Below are 23,824 nucleotides of genomic sequence, written 5' to 3' on the forward strand. Positions count from 1 at the left end.
GGTAGCAGCTTACCTTAGTCTATTTTGGCGAAGGAGGCCAAACTGACTGTTTTCCTTATTTGGGATTGGAACTGGACACACTGGATGGATTGGGGCCATACAGTGCAGTAGATTACGGGCTCCTCCTGCCTTGTTCTTTGGGGGGTCATTCCTGGTAGCCTGGATGGCTTTTGGAGTGTTAGGATACATGTGGTGCCAGCACTCTGATCAATTTTCCAGGTTAGACCAATACTCTTTGGGGTTTGGGGAGGTGTACCACACGCAATGGTGCTGGGGTGTGCCAAAGCCATTGCTTGAGGGTAGCCTCATCGTCTTCAGGGCCATGATGTGTGGGGGATCAAATGGGGTTAATTTTTTTTTTTTTTTTTTTTTTTGGTTTTTGGGTCTCACCCGACAGTGCTCAGGGGTGACTCCTGGCTCCATGCTCAGAAGTTGCTCCTGGCAAGCACGGGGGGACCATATGGGACGCTGGGATTCAAACCGATGACCTTCTGCAATGAAAGGCAAATGCCTTACCTCCATGCTATCTCCGGCCCCCTTGGGTTAAGTTTTAATTCAGATTTCACTTCTGATTTCCTTTGCCAATTTCTGGATCCTCTCAGGATGCCACTATCATAGTCTTTCTGCTCAGGCACATCCCAATATCAATATTTGGATATATACCCAGATATACCTGCAGTTTGAGGGATTCTGCTCCATCATCTGTCACTTCGGTTTGTTGTACATCTTGGTGATGGGCCAGTGAGAGTCACACTTCCACATGACTTAGCATTGTAGAGGTTGCCCTTGCCTTGCTCACCTGGCACAGATAGTCTGTTCCCCTCTCCTTCCTCACATGAATTTGGATTAAGTCACAAGTACGGCTTGCTTGCATGTTCTGGGATGCCTGGCATTCAGTATTCTAGTTGGGGGCCTTATCTATCAAAATTATTTGGGAGTATTTTAACTGGAACTGTTCTAACATTATGGAAATGGCAATAGTACTGAGTGTGATGTATCTGTTCTTTGCAGGTGGGAAGCCCCAGTAAGCACCGGAAGGATCGCTACATGATTTATTGATATAGGCTTTGGCTATGATGAGACAGATCCATTTTATTGATAACTCAGAGGCTGTGAGTAATGTATCTTTGATATAGCGCAATTCTTTGTTTTTTTTGAATACTAGATGTCAAGGGTAATGTAAAATAATCCCATGAATTGTATTTTACAAACTACATAGTTTAGTGAATGTCCTCCTGTATCAATGTACATCTAACGTAGTTTCCAGTTTTTATGCTCTTAAAAGTACTTGAGTCATCTGTTGTACATTTATTTTTGTGTACTTGAGTAAACAGTATATTTATAGAGTTCAAAACCTGTGTAGGATGCATTTCTGATAGTGGTGTCTGTTGGTCTCAGGGTATTGATCCCTTGAATTTTAATTGGTATTACCATATTTGGCCAGGTGTATTTTGAAATGAGTTCCCAAGAACCTCTTTGATATTTAGATAGAGTGTTGGGTTGAAGTGAGTCTAGGCAGACTTGTAAAAGTGACTTCACTATCTTTGTTGCTGCCTGGCCTATCACAATGACAGTAATTGAACGCCAGCCTTTATTGCCCGTCTGTTTTATCAGGCTCTACTAGCTTTCCCCCGGAATCTCTTTCTCTTATACAAGAGAGGGATTTAGGAGAGCCAGTTAAGAACTGCCACAAACCATTGATCACACACAGATGAATTGAAGGCATGTTGGTATGCTGGGGGTAGGGTAAAATCTAGCTTACATTCTTCTCAGGGCTACAAGAGTAAACCGAAGGAATATGCTGTCTCTGCTGTGAAGAGATTATTTAGTGATTATTAGTGATTATTTAGTCCACAGAGACTCACGGGAATTTTCTGCTCTCACAAAATGAGTCCCTCATGTTCCTGTGACTCCAGTGCTTGATTGTGTAGCTGATGACCTAGCACCTTGTGCAGAAGAGTGAGAGAAAGGGCTTCTGGCCCAAACACTGAGGTCTGTCACATTTCTCACTCACTCTGGCATCCTCACATAAATTGATTTAGTATCCCAGAAAACCTGACAGTTCCGTTTGGGAAGCAGAGAGGTTTTCCTCACACCAAAACTTTAATCAGGCAGGGGGTGTTAGGATGGGACATTTTCTCCAATCATTACCAGGTTTTGGGAACTTACGAAGTCAGTGTGTCCTGGAGTTTGGTCCTGCCTTGGCTTCTTGCGCAAATCTTTTAGCAGCACCCTGTTTTCTTTGTTGAGATTGGCTGGCTCATAGAACCGCTACCCTGAGACTCAAGGAAAGTAATCACCCCGAAAAGCATAAGGCAAGCATAAAACATTGGTACAAGTGATAAAATAGATTTTTAATTCTACAGAATCAAAAAAAGAACACAGCTAATACAGCCAGATATTGTGTGTGTATACGTTGTGTGTGTTCATACTTAAAGTCACATTTGAAGATTGGTAAGGCTGATTTATTTAAAGAGTAGTTTAATTTGTTTGTTTGGGGTCATATCCAGCAGTGCTCAGGGCTTATAGCTCCACACTCTGGATCTCTCCTCTAGAGTCTGGGCCATCATAGATGGTGGTGGGAATCGAACTTGGGTCAACCATGTGTGAGGCAATCACCCATATCGCTCTAGCCCAAGAGCAGTTTTAGATTTAGCATAGTAAGATTTAGAAGGTAGAGACTTCAAATATGCTCCCTATCCCCAGCACAGACAGTTTCCCCACTGTCATACCCTGCATCTCAGTTATTCACCATTCGTGTACAGTGAACCTGCATTGACTCATCATCACCTACTTGTAGTGTGCACTAGAGTTCACTCCTGTTGTAGTACATATGGATTTGGAATAGTATCTCAATAACATATACCCACTGTTGTAGTATTACACAGAGTGATTCATTGCTCTCCAAGAAAAGTCCTTGGACTCTGCCTATTTATTCTTCCCTGTCCTGTAGTGGCTTTTCACTCCCCTAATTCCCTCTTCTCCAGAAATCATGTAATTGGCATTGTACACTATGTAATTTTTTCATCAGTAGCATTTTTAATATCTTTTATAGTATCTAGAATATTGAATACAATGTGTTTTTAAACTGATTATTGTTACCTCATTGGGATATATATAATATATATATATATATATATTCATATAGAGAGTGTTGCTAACTTTTAAAGGAATTGCTTTTAAAGGAATTGGTCTGGACCAGGAGCTCTCATTGGTCAGTTTTGAAATTGATGCTTTATTTTATGTATGCTGTTTGTGCGTGAGCAATGGATGTTGAGTAATTTTTTTCTGCTTGGATTGTGTGAACAAACTTGGAACATCATTGCTTTAATAAGGATAAATTTTGTTAGTTCTCTGAAAGTTACACAATTGATCACTGATATTTATAGGACAGAGTAGGTTTTTGATTTATAAAGTGAAATTGAATTTACAGTTCAAATTGTTGAATTTTATATATTTGTTGTCCTTAACAAATCATTTGGTTTTTTAATAAGATAATTTAGACAGTTATGATCTAACCAAATGATTCTCTGTTCTTTTCACTGATTGTATTACTACCAAGTTTTTACCATTTGTATATTATTTGGCAGAGTGAAAGCAATCTGGTTCTGATTAATTTTCAGAGTTGTGTACTATCTACTATAAATATCTGAAAATAAATGCTTTTGAAGATTATATTTAGTCTCACATTTATGCTGCCAAATTTTAAAAAAAAAACTGAAAATGTTTTCCTTTATTATTAATAAATAAAACTACCAGGCAGGTATGACTATCATTTGTGTAGGCTATTTGTATTGAATGCCATTAGAGTAAGTTGTACCCTGCTTCACAATCCTCAGACATTGACATGAAGTGATTTGTTCTGGACCACAGTAGCTAGTTATTGGCCAAAGACTTAATCTGGGCCTTTTTACCGTCAAGTTCAATGCCCCATTAGCATATCCTGCTTCTGAGGCCCCATTGAATGTGCCTGGCAGTTTCTTCTCTGAAGGTGGTCTCAGAAGGTAGACGGAGGGCCCATCTAGGGTGTCTGCTGGAGTGCAGTGACTGGGCTGTAGGTCACTATGGCTACTGACTATGCCATACACTCCTAAAATCACCCTGAGGAAGTGCTTGCCCTCTCTGAATATTTTTTTTTTAACTTTTAGAATGAAAAGTACCTTGTGTGCCTCACAAGGGTGTCAAAAGGATTCAGTTAAATATGTTAATGGAGATAACATTGGAAATTAAAATACATTTATTTTATTTTATTTTATTTTTTTGGTTTTTGGGCCACACCCGGCGGTGCTCAGGGGTTACTCCTGGCTGTCTGCTCAGAAATAGCTCCTGGCAGGCACGGGGGACCATATGGGACACCGGGATTTGAACCAACCACCTTTGGTCCTGGATCGGCTGTTTGCAAGGCAAACACCGCTGTGCTATCTCTCCGGGCCCACATTTATTTTATTTTATTTTTGGTTTTTGGGTCACATCCGGAGCACTCCTGGCTCTCTGCTCAGAAATCACTCCTGGCAGGCTCAGGGGACCCTATGGGATGCTGGGATTCGAACCACCATCCTTCTGCATGCAAGGCAAACACCTTTACCTCCATGCTATCTCTCCAGCCCTAAAATTACATTTAATGGAAGCAAAGGTGATAACACTCACAAATAATTAGAACAAAGTCCTTTTTGTACTTTTGTCACTTCCCCCTCCCATCCCTCCTTTACTTGCAGAGTGCTGGATCTCCCTAAATGTCTGCACTGTAGAGCTTTGTGGTTGCCCATCAAGTCAAACAGAAAAAAAAGAGTCCTCTTCCCTTTTCCTCCTTTCTCATTTTATTTTTTCTTGATCCAGTATAATAACTTAGCCAGACATTTGTTTTAAATTTACATGTGAGTTAAAAGAATATAGGTTAGATAATAATTTTTCGTACTTAAGCCTTAAAATTCGAGTATATTATATTTGTGTTAGTATAGGAAGTAATATGTTCCTTGCATGTTAGCAAAAAAACCCTGACTTTTTCGGGCTGGACAGATAGCATGGAGGTAAGGCATGCAGAATGATGGTGGTTCAAATCCCTGCATCCCATATGGTCCCCCGAGCCTGCCAGGAGCAATTTCTGAGCACAGAGCCAGGAGTAACCCCTGAGTGCTGCCGGTGTGACCCATAAACCAAAAACCAAAAAAAAAAAATCTGACTTTTTCAAAGATGATTGTATAGTATGAAGAACCTGTAAGTAGAATTTTGGAGAGCACAAGATACCCAAGATGCTAGCTTGCCTTGGACAAGTAGTTGTTCTTTCTCTCTCATTATGACTGCCTTCCTGTGGGTAAGATTGACTTTGTTTAACTTGACTTTTTATGCATCTTCACCAGGTGAGATCAGGATACACCTTAAAATCCAGGCTTTTGATGACATCAACCTTTACATGACATTCTGTTCTGATGTAGACAGTTTGAGTCTCTTGTTCCAAGTGAAATACATAGCTTATTTTAGGTTTTATATGCCTCCTGAATGGTACAATTAATTTTCTGCTTCCCTTTAAAATACTTATGCTTTAAGTTTAAGTAATTTCTCCCACTCAAGAGTGTTGTGCTAAGGCAGAAGAAATAACTATTCTTTTTTATAATCTTTTTAAGAATAAAATTATATTCTGACATGCTAGGAATTTATTGTTTGGACATTGAATCATCTGTTTTAACTTTCTCTAGTTCCATTAGATCATTTGTCATAGGAATAATACCAGTATTGAATTTTTCTCAGCAGATATAAATTTAGCATGTTTCATTATTTTAGAAGTTCCTTTCTTAATATTGAATGACTAGAGATCATTTTTATTTCAGATAGTAGCTTCTAAATTTATTTCACAGGCATCTTCATTGCAGTCAGTCTTGCTGTTAGTATTTAAGGAAGATGCTGCCAGGCTAATTGAATTTCTTGACATATTTATCTAATTAAAGACAGTAGGAAATATCTGAAACCTTTTTCTTGAATCTAGTATGACGAATTAGTTCCTGCTTCTCTAACAACAAAATATGGAGGCTTTTATGTCAACACTGGTACTCTGCAGTTTCGCCAAGCTTCAGATACTGAAGAAGATGATATTACAGACAACCAAAAGCACAAGCCACCCAAAGTGAGTTTTATGATAATACCATGAGACTGCTTGATGAGGAGACCTTCTTTTTAATTTCACTTGTGCCACAGCTGTGACTCTCAGGAAAATTAAAATGCTGACCACTTTAATGAATCCATAATTAGTTACACACGTTAATATCTGTTCTTGTTCCTTTGTCATTAAGCACAATGGATACATGGACTGGAGAGGTGACTCAGTGGTAGAGCACATGCCTTGCATATATGAGACCTTGACGTTGATCCCCAGCCCACAAAACAATACTAGAAAAGAAAATCAAAGAAAAATAATTCACCATGTTTTTGTTTTGTTTTGTTTTGTTTGTATGGGACTGGAAAGGGGGTTGGGGCTTTGAGTCACCCTCTGTAGTCCTTGGGGGCTTCTCCCAGAGGCAGTCAGGGTTTCATTCCTTGTCCATTTTCACGAAGTGCTCATTTTATATCAAAAATATAAAGAGAGACATGTCTCTTAAATGGCTTTTTAATTCTGAAATTAAAGAATTTTTTCTTTTTGCTGTGCCTGGGATTGAACCCAAGTCCTAACCACATGCAAAGCAAGTTCCACTGCCCGCAAATCTGAAATTTTAGTAACCAGAACTCATGTATGCTGAAATATAAGAAAAACCACTGTACTGGATACTGATTTGATAAAACCAAAATGTTGATGTTGGCCTGGGATAGCTCAGAAGGCTAGGGTGCGTGCTTTGCATGTGTGATAATTGATTTCAGTTTCCTGCTACTGCAGTCTCTTGTGCAATGAACCAGGAGTAGTTGCTCCTCAGCACCACTCGCTTTGGCACCAAATTCAAAACCCATAAAGTTTGCTACTGGGGCCAGAGTGATAGCACCGTAGGTAGGGCACTCGTTTTGTACACAGCCAACTTGGGTTTAATACCCAGCATCCCATATAATTTCCTGAGCACCATCAGGAATGATTCCTGAGTATAGAGCTAGGCATCACCCCTGAGCATTGCTCAGTGTGGCTCAAAAGCAAAAGGGGGGGGGCGGAGCGGTGGTTCAAGCGGTAGGGTGCCTGCCTTGCACGTGCTAACGATCTTTCAGCGTTCCATATGGTCCCCCATGCCAGGAGGGAGCCATTTCTGAGCGCATAGCCAAGAGTAACACCCCTGAGCATCACTGGTGTGGGCCAAAAATAAAAACAAACAAAAGAGGGCAAAAAGTTGATTACTTTTATGCTTTTAATTTCTACTGTTCTGTTTTATTTGGGGGTCATACCTGGTGGTGTTCAGGGCTTATTTCTGGCTCTACCCTCAGGGATCACTCCTAGCAGGCTTGAGGGACCATATGGTGTGCCAAGGATTAAATCCAGGTCAGCCATGTGCAAGGCAAGTCCCTACCCACTATAATACCTTTCTGGCCCCCATAATTATCTTTTTTTTTGTGTGTGTGTGGTTTTTGGGTCACACCCAGCAGTGCTCAGGGATTATTCCTGGCTCCATGCTCAGAAATTGCTCCTGGTAGGCACGGGGGATCATATGGGATGCTGGGATTCGAACTGATGACCTCCTGCATGAAAGGCAAACGTCTTACCTCCATGCTATCTCTCCAGCCCCATAATTATCCTTTTTTTTTTTGGTTTTTGGACTTGCAAGGCAAATGCCGCTGTGCTATCTCTCCGGGCTCTAATTATCCATTTTTAAAGGTTTGTTAGCTTAATACTTAAATGATCCATTCATTTTTTATTTTGGCTTTGTTTTTCATGAGGCTTATGCCCCGTATTTAGGGGGGTGGTGGAACATTACCTCCGTTAGCGGATTCAGGGCCCTTTATGCAGAGCTGTGTGCTTCAGCCCTTTAAGCTGCCTCCTCATTCACTAGCTTAAGAAATGATGCAGTCTTCTCTCATCTACAGGTTCCCAAAATAAAAGAAGAGGATACCGACATGAAGAAGCGGAAGCGGAAAGAGGAAGGGGAAAAGGAGAAGAAGCCAAGGAAAAAAGTTTCCAAACAATTGGGGTATGTGACATTAGACACAGTAGGAGAAACCAATATAATGGGACTATTTCTTCTTTAGAAAGGTGTGTTTGACATCAGTTTAGCTTGTCTGGCCTAATGCGAACCTATTAATTGAATAGTACTGTTGTTAATAATGTTATGTTAGCAGTATAGTATTTATTAATAATAGTGTATTTATTGTATATATGTATGTATATTTAGGTTTAATTATTAAGTAGAAGGCTCTTCTACATGGTTGATAGTCAGCATTGTAGACCAGATTTTCAAATTGGTTTATTACCTGTTTCATGTATCGGAACATTTTATGTACCAGAACTATGTTGAAAATAACAGCATAAACATCGAACAAACTGTTTTTATCATTTTTTGTTGGTGTGAAGGCTTGAGCCATACCTAGTGATGCTCATCGGCTGTTCTTGGCTACTTAATAATTTATAAGTTCCATTTTGATATTTTGAGGGGACCCAAACCCATTGGCGCTCAGGATTTATTTCTGGCTCTGTGATCAGAAATCACTCCTAGTGCAATAGCATAGTGGTGGGGCATTTGATTTGCACGCAACCAACCCCGGACAGACTTCTGTTTGATTCCCTGCATCCTATATGATCCCCTGACCCTGCCAGGAGTAACCCCTGAATGCCATCAGTGTGACCCAAAAACAAATACACATCAAAAAAACAAACAAGCTTGGGATCATATGGGTTGCCAGGGATTAAACCTGGGTCCAGGGGCTGGAGAGATAGCATGGAGGTAAGGCGTTTGCCTTTCATGCAGAAGGTCATCGGTTCAAATCCCAGCGTCCCATATGGTCCCCTGTGCCTGCCAGGAGCAATTTCTGAGCATGGAGCCAGGAATAACCCCTGAGCACTGCCGGGTATGACCCAAAAACCACAAAAAAAAAAACAAAACAAAACAAAACAAAAAACCTGGGTCCATCCTGGGTAGGCCACATGCACGGCAAATACCTTACCACTGTGCTAGTGTTCCAGCCCCCCCTTTTTTTCTTAATAAATTTTAAATTCCATTCCATTTTTTTTTTGACTCCTCAACAGATGCGTATTTAAGCTGATCTTTAAATTCACAATGCTTAGAAATGGGAGTTTATCAGCATTCTAATGTTTAAATCATTGATTGTTGCTTCTCTTAATTATAAAAAAGTCATTTGAGAGTGGAAGAGTTAGTATACCAGGTATACCACGTGCTTTGCACGTAGCCGAACTGAAGTTTGATCCCTGCCATCCATCCATATGGTCCCTTTGTGCAGAGCCAGGAGTACCCCTACCTCAAAAGTCATTTGTTTTTGGATTTGAGGCCTCCAGGCAGTGTTCAAGGAGCTGGGGGCCACTCTCAGTGATACTAAGCAGCCTGGCCTCAGAGCTGGTTCAGTGCCTGGTAGGGCGGAAATGCTAGACCAGCAGGTGAACTCCAGGACGTCATCTGGTATGCTTTGAGGACCAAGTGGTACCAGGATGGAACTTGGGTCTCTGTGTGTACAAACCATATGCCCCTGATCACTGAGCTTCTCTGGCCCTCTAATCACAAGTATTTAACTGGCTCTTTTGTTTGTTTGTTTGTTTTGGGGGGTCAGGGAATCTTCCTTACAATACTTGGGAACCCCTGAAATTACTTTCTGTGATAGCTCGCTGGGCCAGAGAGCTTGTGCTCAAGGCCTTGTAATATGGCATTGCTCTGCCCTGAGATGCCAGGACACCAAATCTACACCCAGAAGTTCTACCTTAGGGGGGACCATGTGGTATGGAAAATTGAACTGGGTTCTAAAGCATGCAAAGCATGGGCCCCTGAACCTTGAGCTATCTCCTAGCACCATATTCACTGTTTTTATGCTTGTGCTTTTAGGTAATGATAACTGCTCTAAAAACTAAACAGAAGGAACTGGAGAAAATAGAGGTTAAAGGCACTTTTATATGTCTGACCTTAGTTTGATTGCTGACATCGTATAAATTCCCTGAGCACTGTCTGGGGTCACTCCTGAGCATAGAATCAGGACTAGCCCCTGAATATTGAATACCAAGTGTGGCCCAAATTCTGCCTCTCTCTCATCCCTCTGGGGAAAAAAAAAACCCTCAGAATTTCTCAAAGCCTCAAGTTACGTTTCCATTCAATTATAAAATTATAAGCTGTCCCCTAAATTTTTCTTTGTATGCATGCATACCCGGGCTATCCTTCTCTTCCTAGCGAGGGGGATATATCTGAATTTTCTGCTCTCAGTGCTTAAAAGACTCTCATTTATTCCTCCTCTAAGCTTGAGAGTATAGTGACTTGAGTCATGAAGTTTGTTTTTTTTTTTTTTGTTTGTTTGTTTTTATGGTTTTTGGGCCATACCTGGCGGTGCTCTGGGGTTACTCCTGGCTATTTGTTCAGAAATAGCTCCTGGCAGGCACAGGGGACCATATGGGACACCAAGATTTGAACCAACCACCTTAGGTCCTGGGTCGGCCGCTTGCAAAGCAAACGCCGCTGTGCTGTCTCTCCGGCCCCAATTTGTTTTGGGGGTGGCCCATACTCAGGGCTTACTCCTGGCTCTACCATAAAAGAATTTAAAATAGGGGCTGGAGAGATAGCACAGCAGTAGGATGTTTGCTTTAGAGACAGAAGGATGGTGATTTGAATCCTGGCATCCCATATGGTCCCCCAAGTCTTCAGGAGCGATTTCTGAGTGTAGAGCCAGGAGTTCGGGTGTGATCCAAAAACTAAAAACCAAAAACCAAAACCCCCCCCCCAAAAAAAAAATTTAAAATGAAATTAAAAGTAGCCTGGGATTTTTCCACCCGGGGCTAAGAGTGTATGTTGTCTTGCATGCACAAAACCCCAAGTTCGATTTCCCAGCACTGCATACTCCACGAGCTACATTCAATTTTTTTTGTTGTTGTTGCTAACTTTCTTCCTTTTCTTCTCTATAGTGACTGTCTACCAATCTTACATGACAGCCCAATTGGGAGAGCAACTATTGTAAAGACATTTGCTCTCCTATCTGTCTGATAATCAGATCTGTGCTTGCTATTTACATGGCACTTAAACCTTTAACATTACTTCTAACCTCACTGACCACATTTTTTCTTCACAGAGTTGTGGCTCTAAATTCACACAAATCTGAAAAAAAGAAGAAGCGCTACAAAGATTCTCTTTCTCTGGCTGCCATGATACGAAAATTCCAGAAAGAGAAAGATGCCCTCAAGGAGTCAAGCCCCAAAGTTTCCACCAGCTTGCCCGTCTCCTCTCTGACTAAGCCCCCCACCACTACCGTTGTGCTGGGAAATGACGCTTCGGACCTGACCCTGGGCACTGCTGATCCTGACCTCCCCATTTTTGTTAGCACAAATGAACATGAACTCTTTCAGGAAGCTGAGGATGCCCTAGAGATGCTAGATGACTTTGACTTCGACCGGTTGCTGGACGCCGCTTCTGATGGCAGCCCCCTCTCCGAGTCGGGGGGGTGAGAATGGTAGCGGCATTCTGCCCAGCTTCACCTCCGAGGTTCTGCCTAAGGTGATACCCTTGCTCCCAGACGGTCTGCCTGTCCTCCTGGAGAAACGGATTGAAGACCTCCGTGTAGTAAGTGCCACCATGCTCTTTGCATTTTCTTTTCTTTTTTTTTTTTTTTTTTTTGGTTTTTGGGCCACACCCGGTAATGCTCAGGGGTTACTCCTGGCTATGCACTCAGAAGTCGCTCCTGGCTTGGGGGACCATATGGGACACGGGTGGGATCGAACCGCAGTCCTTCAAAGGCTAGTGCAGGCAAGGCAGGCACCTTACCTCTTGCGCCACTTCCCGGCCCCTCTTTGCATTTTCTGGCTGCACAAACAGAAAGTAGCTTTCAGGCGCAGATTGATTAACCTCTCCCTGCCTTGCACTACTCTTAAAATCATTTTCTGTTTCTATATTTTCTGTCAGCCACTGGCTAAATAAACACTTTATTTAGGAGAAACACACATCACATAGCACTACATGGATACTGTCGTTTCTGCCCCATCTTTGAAAGGTTTTTCTTTCCATAGTTTTATTTTGTTTTTTGGTTTTGATTTTGTTTTTGGGCCACACCCGGTGGCACTCAGTGGTTACTCCTGGCTCTGTGCTTAGAAATTGCTCCTGGCCTGTTTGGAATTGGGAAGCGGGGATTAAAAAAAAAAATGCTCCTGGCAGGCATGGGGGACCATATGGGATGCCGGGATTCAAACCACCATTGGTCCTGGGTTGGCTGCTTGCAAGGCAAATGTCCTAGCGTTGTGCTATCTCTCTGGATCCTTTGTTTCCATAGTTTTGTGAATAAAATTTTTATTTTCTCTTAATGTAAAGAAAACAGGGGTGGCCTGAACAAGTATTTTTATTGCTGCAGTGTTCCCGATGTTGGCATGGAATTCATTTATGATGGATTTTACTGGTTCATCCTTTTTTGGTAGAAGGGGTTAGTTTTGGGCTACACCCAGCGGTGGCACTCAGGGGTTACTGCTGGCTCTGCACTCAGAAATGAGACCATATGCAATGCCGGGAATCGAACCCTGGTTGGTCCTGGATCTTCTGCATGCAAGGAAAATACCCTACCACTGTGCTATCTCTCCAGCCTCTGGATCATTTTGTCAAGCTAACCTGCAGCTTCAAGAAGTACATACCATGTTCCAGCAGTACAAACCCTGAGCTGGGTTTGTGGCATATCATTGTGGGTCAGTTTGGATTCAGAGTCTTTTTTTTTTTGTTTGTTTTTTGGGCCATACCCGGCGGTGCTCAGGGGTTACTCCTGGCTGTCTGCTCAGAAATAGCTCCTGGCAGGCACGGGGGACCATAAGGGACACTGGGATTCGAACCAGCCACCTTTGGTCCTGGATCGGCTGCTTGCAAGGCAAACGCCACTGTGCTATCTCTCCAGGCCCGGATTCAGAGTCTTGATTCCTTCATCTACTGCAAACCCAGCTGTGTCATTGTATTTCTCCTTTTGATCTCAGGAATGATGGGTTGATTTAAAATGTGCAAAGTCGGGCCATAGTGATAGCACAAGTGGTAGGGCGTTTGCCTTGCACGCTGCTGACCAGACGGACCCAGGATCCCGGGCATCCCATAGATCTCCTGAGCCTGCCGGGGTGATTTCGGAGTGCAGAGCATTGTCAGGTTTGGCTCCAAAACAAACAAACAAACAAACAAAAAAATAGAGTGAAGCGTAGTTAAATTATTTTATCAGATTTGAACCTGAACCTTGTTTTAGCATTCTTATTACAAAAGTAGTATATGCAAAATATAAGATGTTTCCTACTTAAGTAAAGCCAGTGCTCGGGTTACTTATTCCTGGCATTACACTCAGGATTCTGCACTCCTGGAAGTGTTCAGGGACTTTATTGGGTGCCAGGGACCAAACTTTGTATGCAATGCAAATACTCTACTTGCCTGCTAGATTGAATCTAGCCATACTGGGGCCACCAGGCTCTCCCAGCAGTGCTTGGGGGTAGACCATGAGGTTTCATCAGTAAATCTCTGCAGGACCTCTGCTAGGTCAGGCCTGGCTCCAGCTTTTGAGCATACGTCCAGGGTATACGTTCACAAGACTTTGCCTTTTTTCTTTTTTTTTGACGGGTGGTAGGTTGCATTACACAGTTGGGGATCAAACTTGAGCTCCTGCATACACAGCCTGCCTCGAGGCCTCATAAGCTTTTCTTTACAGCACCTTCATTTTGATGACGATCATTTGAAGGTAGTAATTTGTGTGTGTGTGTGTGTGTGTGTGTGTGTGTGTGTGAAGGTAGTAATGTGTGTGTGTGTGTGTGTGTGTGTGTGTGTGTGTGTGTGTGTGTGTGTGTGTGTGGTTTTTGGGTCACACCCGGCAGTGCTCAGGGGTTATTCCTGGCTCCAGGCTCAGAAATTGCTCCTGGCAGGTACGGGGGACCATATGGGACACCGGGATTCGAACCAATGACCTCCTGCATGAAAGGCAAATGCCTTACCTCCATGCTATCTCTCCGGCCCCGAAGGTAGTAATTTTTATTAATGCTTTTTCACCTTAAATTATTCTATTTTTGATTTTACTATGGATTTTGTTCTCATCATTTATCTTCCACTTACTTTCTCTTTTTTAATATATATATATATATATATATATATATATATATATTAATGTCTGCACTGTGGAACTGAGATGACTCAGCAGCTTACTTCTCTTTGATATTATTACTAGAGCATGGCCTTCCAGCAAGGCTGGAACTCAGGCTACCTTCATCCTAAGAAGGTTTCAGAGATATTAGCCCAGAGACCAAGCCTACATGTGTTGACTTAGCCATCTTCCTTTTCTCTTATTTTTGGTGGAGGGGTGATTTGTGGCTACACCTGACAATGCTCAGGACTTACTTCTGACTGTCTTCAGGGATCTCTGCTGGCTGTGTTAGGGAACCATATTCTGTGTTGGGGATAGAACCAGAGTCTTGTGGAAAGCAAACATCCTCCCTTCAGTGCTATCATTCAGGCCCCACTTGCTCTTTTTTCTGTAATCTTCCACCATTTGTCCTCTTGACTTTCTGGATTCTCTTTTCAGAGGTTAATTTCTTGCTCTTTTTTTCTGTAATCTTTCACCATTTGTCCTCTTGACTTTCTGAATTCTCTTTTCAGAGGTTAATTTGCTCTGTGACCTATTTCCTATGTTTCTACCCTTTATTCTGAACCTGGCTTTCATCCTCTCCAGGATGACCAGAAGCAGATTTCAGAAATGTTTTTCTTCTTCTTACAGCATTTAACTAGAAACTATATCTTGAATTGCTCAAATTATTGGGTCCGATCTCTGGATGTTTTACCTGTCATAGATCTCAAAATAGTTACTTTTGAGGGATTGGGTGGGAACAATAATATAGTGAGTAAGGTGATTGCCTTGCATGCAGCCAAATCCCTGGACCCTCATATGGTCCCTGAGCACTGCTAAGTGTGACACAAAAATGAAAAGGAAAAATTGCTTTTGTTTTCCGTTATTTTGGGCGGACATTGGTGACGCACAGGGGTTACTCCTGGCTATGCACTTAGAAATCGCTCCTGGCTTGGGGTACCATATGGGATGCCAGAGATTGAACTGTGGTTCTTTCTGGGTCAGCTGTGTGCAAGGCAAATGCCCTACCGCTGTGCCATCACTCCGGCCCCAGTATTTTTAATGACAGTGTCTAGGTTTGTATGTACTGTTTCAGGTGGCTGGTAAAGGTGTTAGACATAATGAAACATTGTAGACTTACAGCCCTTACGATGGCCTTGGATGGTGGATGGAGGCCTTTGGTCTTAGGCCCCGGCCATGTGGCTCCATCCCCCATTAACCGGCAGGTCATTATCTTCAGGTGGTCGTGGCAGGTATTCAACTCACTTACAGGCAGGCTTTCAAAGAGATGACATCTTTATTGCCCTGGCCAACAGATGTGGCCATTTATGCATGCCATTCTTAGCTAGCCCTGCATCTTACTTCTTTCATCCATGTCTCCTCCAACCTCCATCCTGGCAAAAGACCATAAGTCCCCAATCCCCTGGGTCAAAGGCCTTATATTACCTTCCCAAGACCCCTCCCAGGAATGGGCAGGTCTCAGGTAGATACATCTAAATCCAGGGTGGAGTCACATCTCCTTCTTCTCTGAAATATAAATGAAGCGTTAGTAATCCTGACTCCGCCTTTAGCCAGAGGCGGGTAATATTTCCATAGCAACAATGTAATAAAGTGAAAATTAACATACCAGACCTTTTCAAAAACATAACATTTCTGCAAAATATACCATACACCTGTAACTTAAAATTCTCTCTTTTGTTTTTTTGTTTTTTGGGCCACACCCTTTTGATGCTCAGGGGTTACTCCTGGCTACGTGCTCAGAAATCGCACCTGACTTGGAGGGACCATATGGGACGCCGGGGGATCGAACCGTGGTCCTTTCCTTGGCTAGCGCTTGCAAGGCAGACACCTTACCTCTAGCGCCACCTCGCTGGCCCCTTAAAATTCTCTTAATGCTTTTTTACCAAGCACTATCCCGGAACTTTCATATTCTTATACTTTTAATACTATATAAATTGTTTCTTGGGGGAACTTTTCGTTCCTATAAACTTTCCCTAAACACAAACACAAAAGCATAATTATAGAACATCCATTTTAAAAAACAGACTAAATAAAATACACAGTAACATATTATATCAACCCTGGATTTAGGTGTATCTACCTGAGACTCGCCCATTCCTGGGAGGGGTCTTGGGGATCGGATGTTAAGTGTATCTTTACCTGCAAGACCCCGCCCATTCATGGGAGGTCTTGGGAAGGTTATATATGGCCTTTGACCCAGGGGATTAAGGTCCTTTTGGTCTTTTGCTGGGATGGAGGTTGGAGGTGACATGGATGAAAGAAGTAAGATGCAGGGCAAGCTAAGGATAGCATGCGTAAAGTTAGCAGCCACATCTGTTGGCTAGCGCTAAATAAAGATGTTATCTCTCTGGAAGCCTGCCTGTGAGTGAGTTCAATACCCATCGCTTTCCTGGACCCAGACCGGCGGGTTAATGGGGGATAGAGCCACGTGGCCAGGGCCTAAGAACAAAGGCCTCCATCCACTATCCAAGCCCATCTTAAGGGCTGCTTTACTACAAAGCATCATTGTGGCAGTTACCCAGAGGAAGTGAGAAAGTTGCATTCTAAATCCTAGACATACCCTCCCATTGGTCTGATTTGGAACCATATTGTTAAGGTTTAGATTAGTTCCTTATTTGTGAAGTGGCTGCAGTAGCAACAACATTGGCATTTGGTTGATTAAAATACAGTTTGGGTGGGTTGTTTGCCTTGCATGCAGCTGATCTGAGACAGACCTAGGTTTGATTCTGGTATCCCATATGGTCCCCGAAGCACGCTAGGAGCTATTTCTGAGCACAGAGCCAGGAGTAAACATGGGTGTGGCCCCAAAACAACAAAAAACAGTTTGGTTAGCACAGTGAAGTGCCTGCAGTAGCAACAACATTGGCATTTAGTTGATTAAAATACAGTTTGGGTAGGGCATTTGCCTAGCATGCAGCTGACCCGGGCTCGATCCCCAGCATCCCAAATGATCCCCTGAGCCTACCAGGAGTGATTTCTGAGTGTAGAGTACAGTTATCTTCTATTTAATTTTATAAAGAACAGAAGATTGGAGAGAAGTTAAATACAGACATAAAAGGGAAGAAGTTCTTGTTCTTGCTGTACCTTGTTTAATACTCTAGGTATTAACTAGGCTAAGTACTAAGAATACAGGTTCACTTAGCACCCCATCCTCCAGAATTCTGCAGTAAAGAAACATGGGAACAAACCTGATATTTTTGAAATGTCACATTAAGGGGCCGGAGAGATAGCACAGCAGGTAGAGTGTTTGCCTTGCACATAGCTGACCAAGGATTGACAATGGCTCAAATCCCGGCACCTTATAAGGTCCCCCAAGCCAGCCAGGAGTGATTTCTGAACGCAGAGCCAAGAGTAACGCCTGAGTGCAGCTGGGGGTGACCCAAAAATCAAAAAAATAAAATAAATGTCACGTTAATAGTCTTTTCTTTTCTCTAGGCTGCCAAACATTTTGATGAAGAAGGAAGGAAAAAATTCTTTACACAGGATATGAATAATATTCTTCTTGAGTAAGTAATCTTTTTTTCCTTTGATTCAAATGGCCTAACAAGTATTTAAACCTTAAGCATTCTCTCTGGAACTTCAGCAGGGCTGATCAGTCCTGTGCATTAGCTCTCCCCTCCTGGCCTCACCTCTTGAGTGACCTGCATTTGCATTTGTTTCCCTGCAGAATCTTGCTTCTGCTCTTTTGGGTCCTCCAGGACCTTTTAGGTTGGTTACTCAGAGGTTCTAGTCTTGTAGCTGTCAAAGCTATGGGACCCTTGATAGGTTAGATGTGACTTTCAGCTGAATATTTTGGCACTTTATATGAAAATGCTTTTCTGGGATCCCTAGCTCTTGATGTTTGTTTGCATTACATTTTATTTATATCATTTTCATCTACTTTATTTTATTTTTTTGAGAAAGATAATTTCATTGAACTCTAGTGAAATTAGTCATACTTTTTATGAACATGTGGAGCCAATGGAAATTGTGGCTGCCTGAAGAAATCATTCTTGAGGTGTCAAATATGTGGAGAATGCAGATGTTTGGGAGAGGGAGGGGACAGGAAGGCTAAATGATAAAGACTGCACTTAAGTTGTCATTTTTCCCTTTCACACTTTGGTACAAGTGAAGCCACCAGTCCCAAGACTGTAGTCAGATGTTTATAGATCTTTTGGCTTATACTTTTTAGCCACTGGTTCAGAGATTGAAGATAGAATTGTCTCTAAGCAGATCTAGGCAACAAAGTCAGGATCCTAGGGCCGGAGCGGTGGTGCAGCGGTAGGGCGATTGCCTTGCACGTGGCTGACCCAGGACGGACCTGGTTATGGTCCCCCAAGCCAGGAGCGATTTCTGAGCGCATAGCCAGGAGTAACCCCTGAGCGTCACTGGGTGTGGCCCAAAAACAAACAAAAAACAAAGCCAGGATCCTGGGAAAGGAGTAGATTGTGTTTCTTTTTGATAAAAATTATCTATGCTGTGTTCCTGATGGTTCTGTAGCACAACCCCCCCTCCAAAAGCAGCAGGAGGGCCAGGCAGGTAGTCCGTGGGACTGGAGCCTAGACTTCTCCACCCAGGAGCCCTGAGTTTAAGAATGAGCATTGTATTACACAGCTTTTCTCCCCACCTCCAACCCCCAGCACTGCTAAACATAGTCCATGAAAACAACAGGACAGTTTCTCTGCTTTATCCTTATTCTTCTTCTTCTGTCAAAGTTCCCTTTCCCTTTATTGTTGCTGACACTCTTGTGATGATCCAGGAGGTTGTCAATTTCCAGTGGTGATGCTCCTCAGGGCATGCTTGAGGATCAATTACTCACTGATGTCTGTGCTGTTAGTTGTGGATGTGATTTACAAGGGTGCTGGTGTGATTTACTCTCTTGCTTTACAGTTACAGTTGTACTCAGCAGAGTACACACATATTTGGGTTTTTTGGTCACAGTGCTAGCCAGGGGTTGCCCCCCTTTTTGTGGGACTTATATCTCCCTAGCTGTGGCACAGCCAAAAATCATCTGCTGTGCCAGTATCATAGATTGCTAGTGCTGTGTGGTACAGAGATTGAACTCAGAACCTTCCATATCCTAAGCAATTGCAGTTCATTGATCTGGTCCCTAACCTCCGGAGGCTTGTCTTTTAAATATATGCAGTTGGTATGATGACAGATATTTTGTTCCTGTTCTTTGTTTTAATCAGATGGGTTCTATTGGCTTAGAATCAAGGCATGAATGCTTCCTGTCTCTGCCACCTCCTTTGACTTTGTTTCTCTCTAAACCCCTAATTCAACAGACATTTAAACCATTACTCATCAGAACTGTCCCAGATTCCACAGGGTTATGACTAGCTGCGCTTTGTTTTTCACCTGAGAGTGCCGAGTTTACTAGATTGGGCCCTTTCCTGTGACTCAAACAATCCTTTTTTATTTTGCCCTTTTGTAAGAGGGAACGCCTGTTTTCTTCTTCCTGGGGCATCTAGACCTCTCTTAGGATACAGGATCTTAGATAAGCAAAATTGCAGCAACCCATTAACTGGCTGTTTTGGGAATTTCAGGTCTGTTTTCAAATGCTAGATTTTTTATTTTTAGTAGAGGGCAAACATTTACTTTCCTTTTTCTTTCTTTTATTGGGGGATGAGCACAACTGGGGTTCTCAGGGGCTTACAACCTATGTAGCCTACCTATTTTGGTAATGTAGGGTTGGCTACATGCAAAACCGGTGTCCTACCCATTGTGTTCTTGCTTTAAAGTCTATTTCATTCTGGTTTGGAGGCCAGATCTGGTGGTGCTGGAGGCTACTGCATAATGATCATGTGCAAGGCAAGTGCATTAATCCCTGATTAATTGTCATCTGGCTTTATTTAAAACTGAGTTTTGAGGGGCATACCAGGTGTTGACCTTGCACTGGATTCAATCCCCCAGGCCTGCCAGGAGTGTTTCCTGTGGTGATTTGAAGTAGCTTGTTCCAAGAGTCCTCATTTGGTTTTGGTTTTCAAGTGAACATCTGTTGTCATTTTCAGTGTCTGTAGTGGCTTCCATCTAAGGAGAAACCACAGTTATCTATTAGTAGACCACTCTAGATGTGTATCTGGAGTCCTTTACAAATTCAGTCCACTTACCTTCTCTCCTCCTCCTCTGAGTCTCCTGGGATTTTATTGGGGGTGGGGCTGGCTGGCTGAACTTGGCTTTTTTTTGGGGGGAGGGGGTGCCACACCCAATGACAGTCGGGTTACACCTGGCTATGTGCCCAGAAATCACTCCTGGCTTGGGTGACTATGTGGGATGCCTAGGGATTGAACCGTGGTCTGTCCTAGGCTAGTGCAGGCAAGGCTAGTTTCGGCTTCTGTGCTCAGTTCTATACTTTTGACTTTGTGCTCAGGGATCACTCCTAGCAGACTTTGGATCATATGGATACTGGAATTGAACCCAGGTCGGCCACATGCAAAGCAGGCACCTCCTTGCTGTATTACTTGCCCTGCTGTTGTTGGAATATTTTTTTTGTTTGTTTTTTTGTTTTTGTTTTTTGGGTCACACCAGGCAGTGCTCAGGGGTTACTTCTGGCTTTACGCTCAGAAATCGCTGCTGGCAGGCTCAGGGGACCATATGGGATGCCAGGATTTGAACCACATCCTTCAGCATGCAAGGCAAATGCCCTACCTCCATGCTATCTTGTGCCTTGTTTGTTTTTTTGTTTTTGGGCCATTCCTGCCTGTCCTCGGAGATTACTCTTGGCTTTGCGCTTAGAAACCGTTCCTGGCAGGCTAGGGGGAACGTATGGGATGCCAAGGATTGAACATGGGTCTGCTGCATGCAAAGCAAACATTCTACCCAGTGTGCTATCGCTCTGTTCCCCTGTTGGAATTTTCTTTCCTTTCCCTTTCCCCTTTTCCCTTCCCCCTTCCCCCTTGCCCCTTGCCCCTTTTCTCTTCCCCCTTTCCCCTTCCTTTCCTTTCCCCTTTCCCCTTCCCCTTCCCTTTTCCCTTTCCCTTACCTTTCATCTTTGGGCCACACTCGATGATGCTTCAGGGTTACTCCTTGCTATGCACTCAGAAATTGTTCTTGGCTTGGGGGACCATAAGGGACGCCAAGGGATTGAACTGCAGTCCATCCTAGGCCAGCCGCCTGCAAGGCAAATGCCCTACCACTCTAGCCCTATTAGTATCACTTTATGGGTGATGTTTATCCCTTGAAAATAACTCTCTAGGAAATCCTAGGAAAATGTAGTCTAAGTATTTGTGGTTTTTCAGTATTGAGTTGCAGCTACAGGAAGTGGGCCCTGTCATGCGAAGCGGCGTCTACTCACACCTCGAAGCTTTCGTTCCATGCAATAAGGAGACACTAGTCAAACGTCTCAAGAAGTTGCATCTCAATGTCCAGGTAAGGGAAGAATGTGCTGTCTGCTACTAGAGCCTCAGAGCTAGCTTGTATTTGCAGCCTTCACCTAGCAATCGCTTTACAGATTTCAAGATATCTTCGCCGTTATCTTGGCTGGGTATTTGTGAATCCAAGAACAGTCCCCAGAATGAGAAATTACTTCCCATCCCCTTGTCCCCTTTCGGGGGAAGACCTTGGTAATATTTATCCGCAGCAAGTAATAATCCACACAGACAAGAACGATAGGGTTTAAAAGATCGGGCAAGGAGAGCCAGAGAATCCTCCTGCAGCCAGCAGCTTTTCACAGAAGGACCCCTCACTCCTGTCCCTCAAGCTATTTATTGCCAACTCCACAGCGCCCCACCTAGAAGGGTTAGGTGGGGCAAAAGTCACAGAACAATCCTAAGGAAACACTTTTATATACAATTCCAAGAATCATCTTATGGAAACTTTTTCATATGCTACAACAGATATTTATATTTACACCAGTATTGTACTTCATCACCATTGCAAATTCTTGAAGCTAGGAGAAAGCCTTTGAGAAATAACTCCATTTTTGTCATTGGAAATGGTGTTTTCTAAGGCAGAGACTTGTGCAGGTGCACACTTGTGCTTGGGATCAGACTCATGACATTCCTTAGACATGTATAAAACAAAAACTATGACAAGGCAGAGATTCTTACCTTGTTTTAGTGTTTGGGGTTTACATCCAGCTCCTCAAAACACAAGACCAGAGTGATAGTACAGTAGGTGGGATACTTGCCTTGCAGGCAGCCTGGGTTTAATTTTCAGTACCCTCTCTACTTCCCAGTACAGTCCCTCAAACCCCACCAGTGATACCTGAAAGTAGAACCAAATAAACGCCGAGCATTGTCTGGTGTAGCCCAGAAAACAAGTTATCTTACCACAGTGTCACTGTGACTCAGTAAGTTTGAATATTTTGTTTTGTTTTGTTTTTTTGTTTTTTTTTCTTTTAAGGGCCACACCTTGCAGTGCTCAGAGGGTTACACTCCTGGCTCTGCGCTCCTAAATTACTCCTGATAGGGTCCAGGGACCATATGAGGTGCCGGGATCGAACCCAGTTAGCAGTGTACGAGGTAAACATCTTACCAGCTGTGCTTTCAGTCAGGCCTCTGAATATTTTTCTTTTCTTTTCTTTTCTTTTTTTTTTTTGCCTGAATATCTTTTCTTTTTTTTTTTTTTTTTTTTGGGAGGGGGTCACACCGGTGATGCTCAGAGGTCACTCCTGGCTATGTGCTCAGAAATCACTCCGGGCTTGGGGGACCATATAGGACACGGAGGGATCAAACCGAGGTCCATCCTAGGTTAGCCATGTGCAAGGCAAATGCCCAATTGTTTGTGCCACCGCTCAGGCCCCTGAATATTTTTCTTAATCAGAAACTTACATTGTTATAATTATGTTCTTACTTTGTTAAAATTATGAAAACGTGGGACCAACGAGATGGCGCTAAAGGTAAGGTAGCTAGCCAAGGAAAGATCGCAACCTCGGTTCGATCCCCTGGCATCCCATATACTCCCCCAAGCCAGGGACAATTTCTGAGTGCTTAGCCAGGAGTAACCCCTGAGCATCAAACGGGTGTGGCCCAAAAAACCAAAAAAGAAAAAAATTATGGAAACATTGAGCCTAAACCTGTTCAGTCTAATTCTGCCTTTATGATGGCTTCCTTATTTTCTTTTTTTCTTTTTTATTGGGGGGTTTTTGGGTCACACCCGGCAGTACTCAGGGGTTATTCCTGGCTCTATGCTCAGAAATCGCCCCTGGCAGGCACGGGGACCATATGGGATGCCGGATTCGAACAACCGTCTTTCTGCATGAAAGGCAAATGCCTTACCTCCATGCTATCTCTTCGTTCCCAGGCTTCCTTATTTTCATTGTATCCTTCGCTATATGTTTTGTTTTGTTTTTGTTTAGGTTTTTTGAGTCACCCCTAGCAATGCTCAGGGATCACTCCTGGAGGTAATCAGGGGACCATGTAGGGTGCCAGGGATCAAACCTGGGTCTAGCTACATGCCACACAAGCACCCTAGTCACTCTACTGTTGCTCTGGCCCCAGTGTTTCATTATTCTTATTGTGTTGTTACCCTTCGTTTGATTATATTTTATGTATATATATATGTATATATATTATATTTATATATATATATATATATATATATTTTTTTTTTTTTTTTTTGTTTTGGGCCACACCCGGTAACGCTGAGGGGTTACTCCTGGCTGTCTGCTCAGAAGTTGCTCCTGGCTTGGGGGACCATATGGGACACCGGGGGATCG

The 23,824-nt window shown here is 43.0% G+C and overlaps 1 protein-coding gene across 1 annotated transcript in view; it reads left to right on the plus strand.

Annotated features, from left to right (window-relative positions):
- Positions 1-23,824, plus strand: part of UBN2 (ubinuclein 2) — an 87,756-nt gene that overhangs the window by 32,422 nt on the left and 31,510 nt on the right. Inside the window, 9 exon segments of the mRNA XM_049774283.1 lie at positions 1,012-1,049; positions 1,051-1,090; positions 1,092-1,112; positions 5,981-6,118; positions 7,990-8,093; positions 11,179-11,542; positions 11,544-11,666; positions 17,623-17,693; positions 21,405-21,534. Of these exon segments, the coding sequence (XP_049630240.1) occupies positions 1,012-1,049; positions 1,051-1,090; positions 1,092-1,112; positions 5,981-6,118; positions 7,990-8,093; positions 11,179-11,542; positions 11,544-11,666; positions 17,623-17,693; positions 21,405-21,534 (1,029 nt within the window).

The sequence above is a fragment of the Suncus etruscus genome, chromosome 1 (assembly GCF_024139225.1).
Source record: "Suncus etruscus isolate mSunEtr1 chromosome 1, mSunEtr1.pri.cur, whole genome shotgun sequence".
In the NCBI taxonomy this organism is placed as follows: Eukaryota; Metazoa; Chordata; class Mammalia; order Eulipotyphla; family Soricidae; genus Suncus; species Suncus etruscus.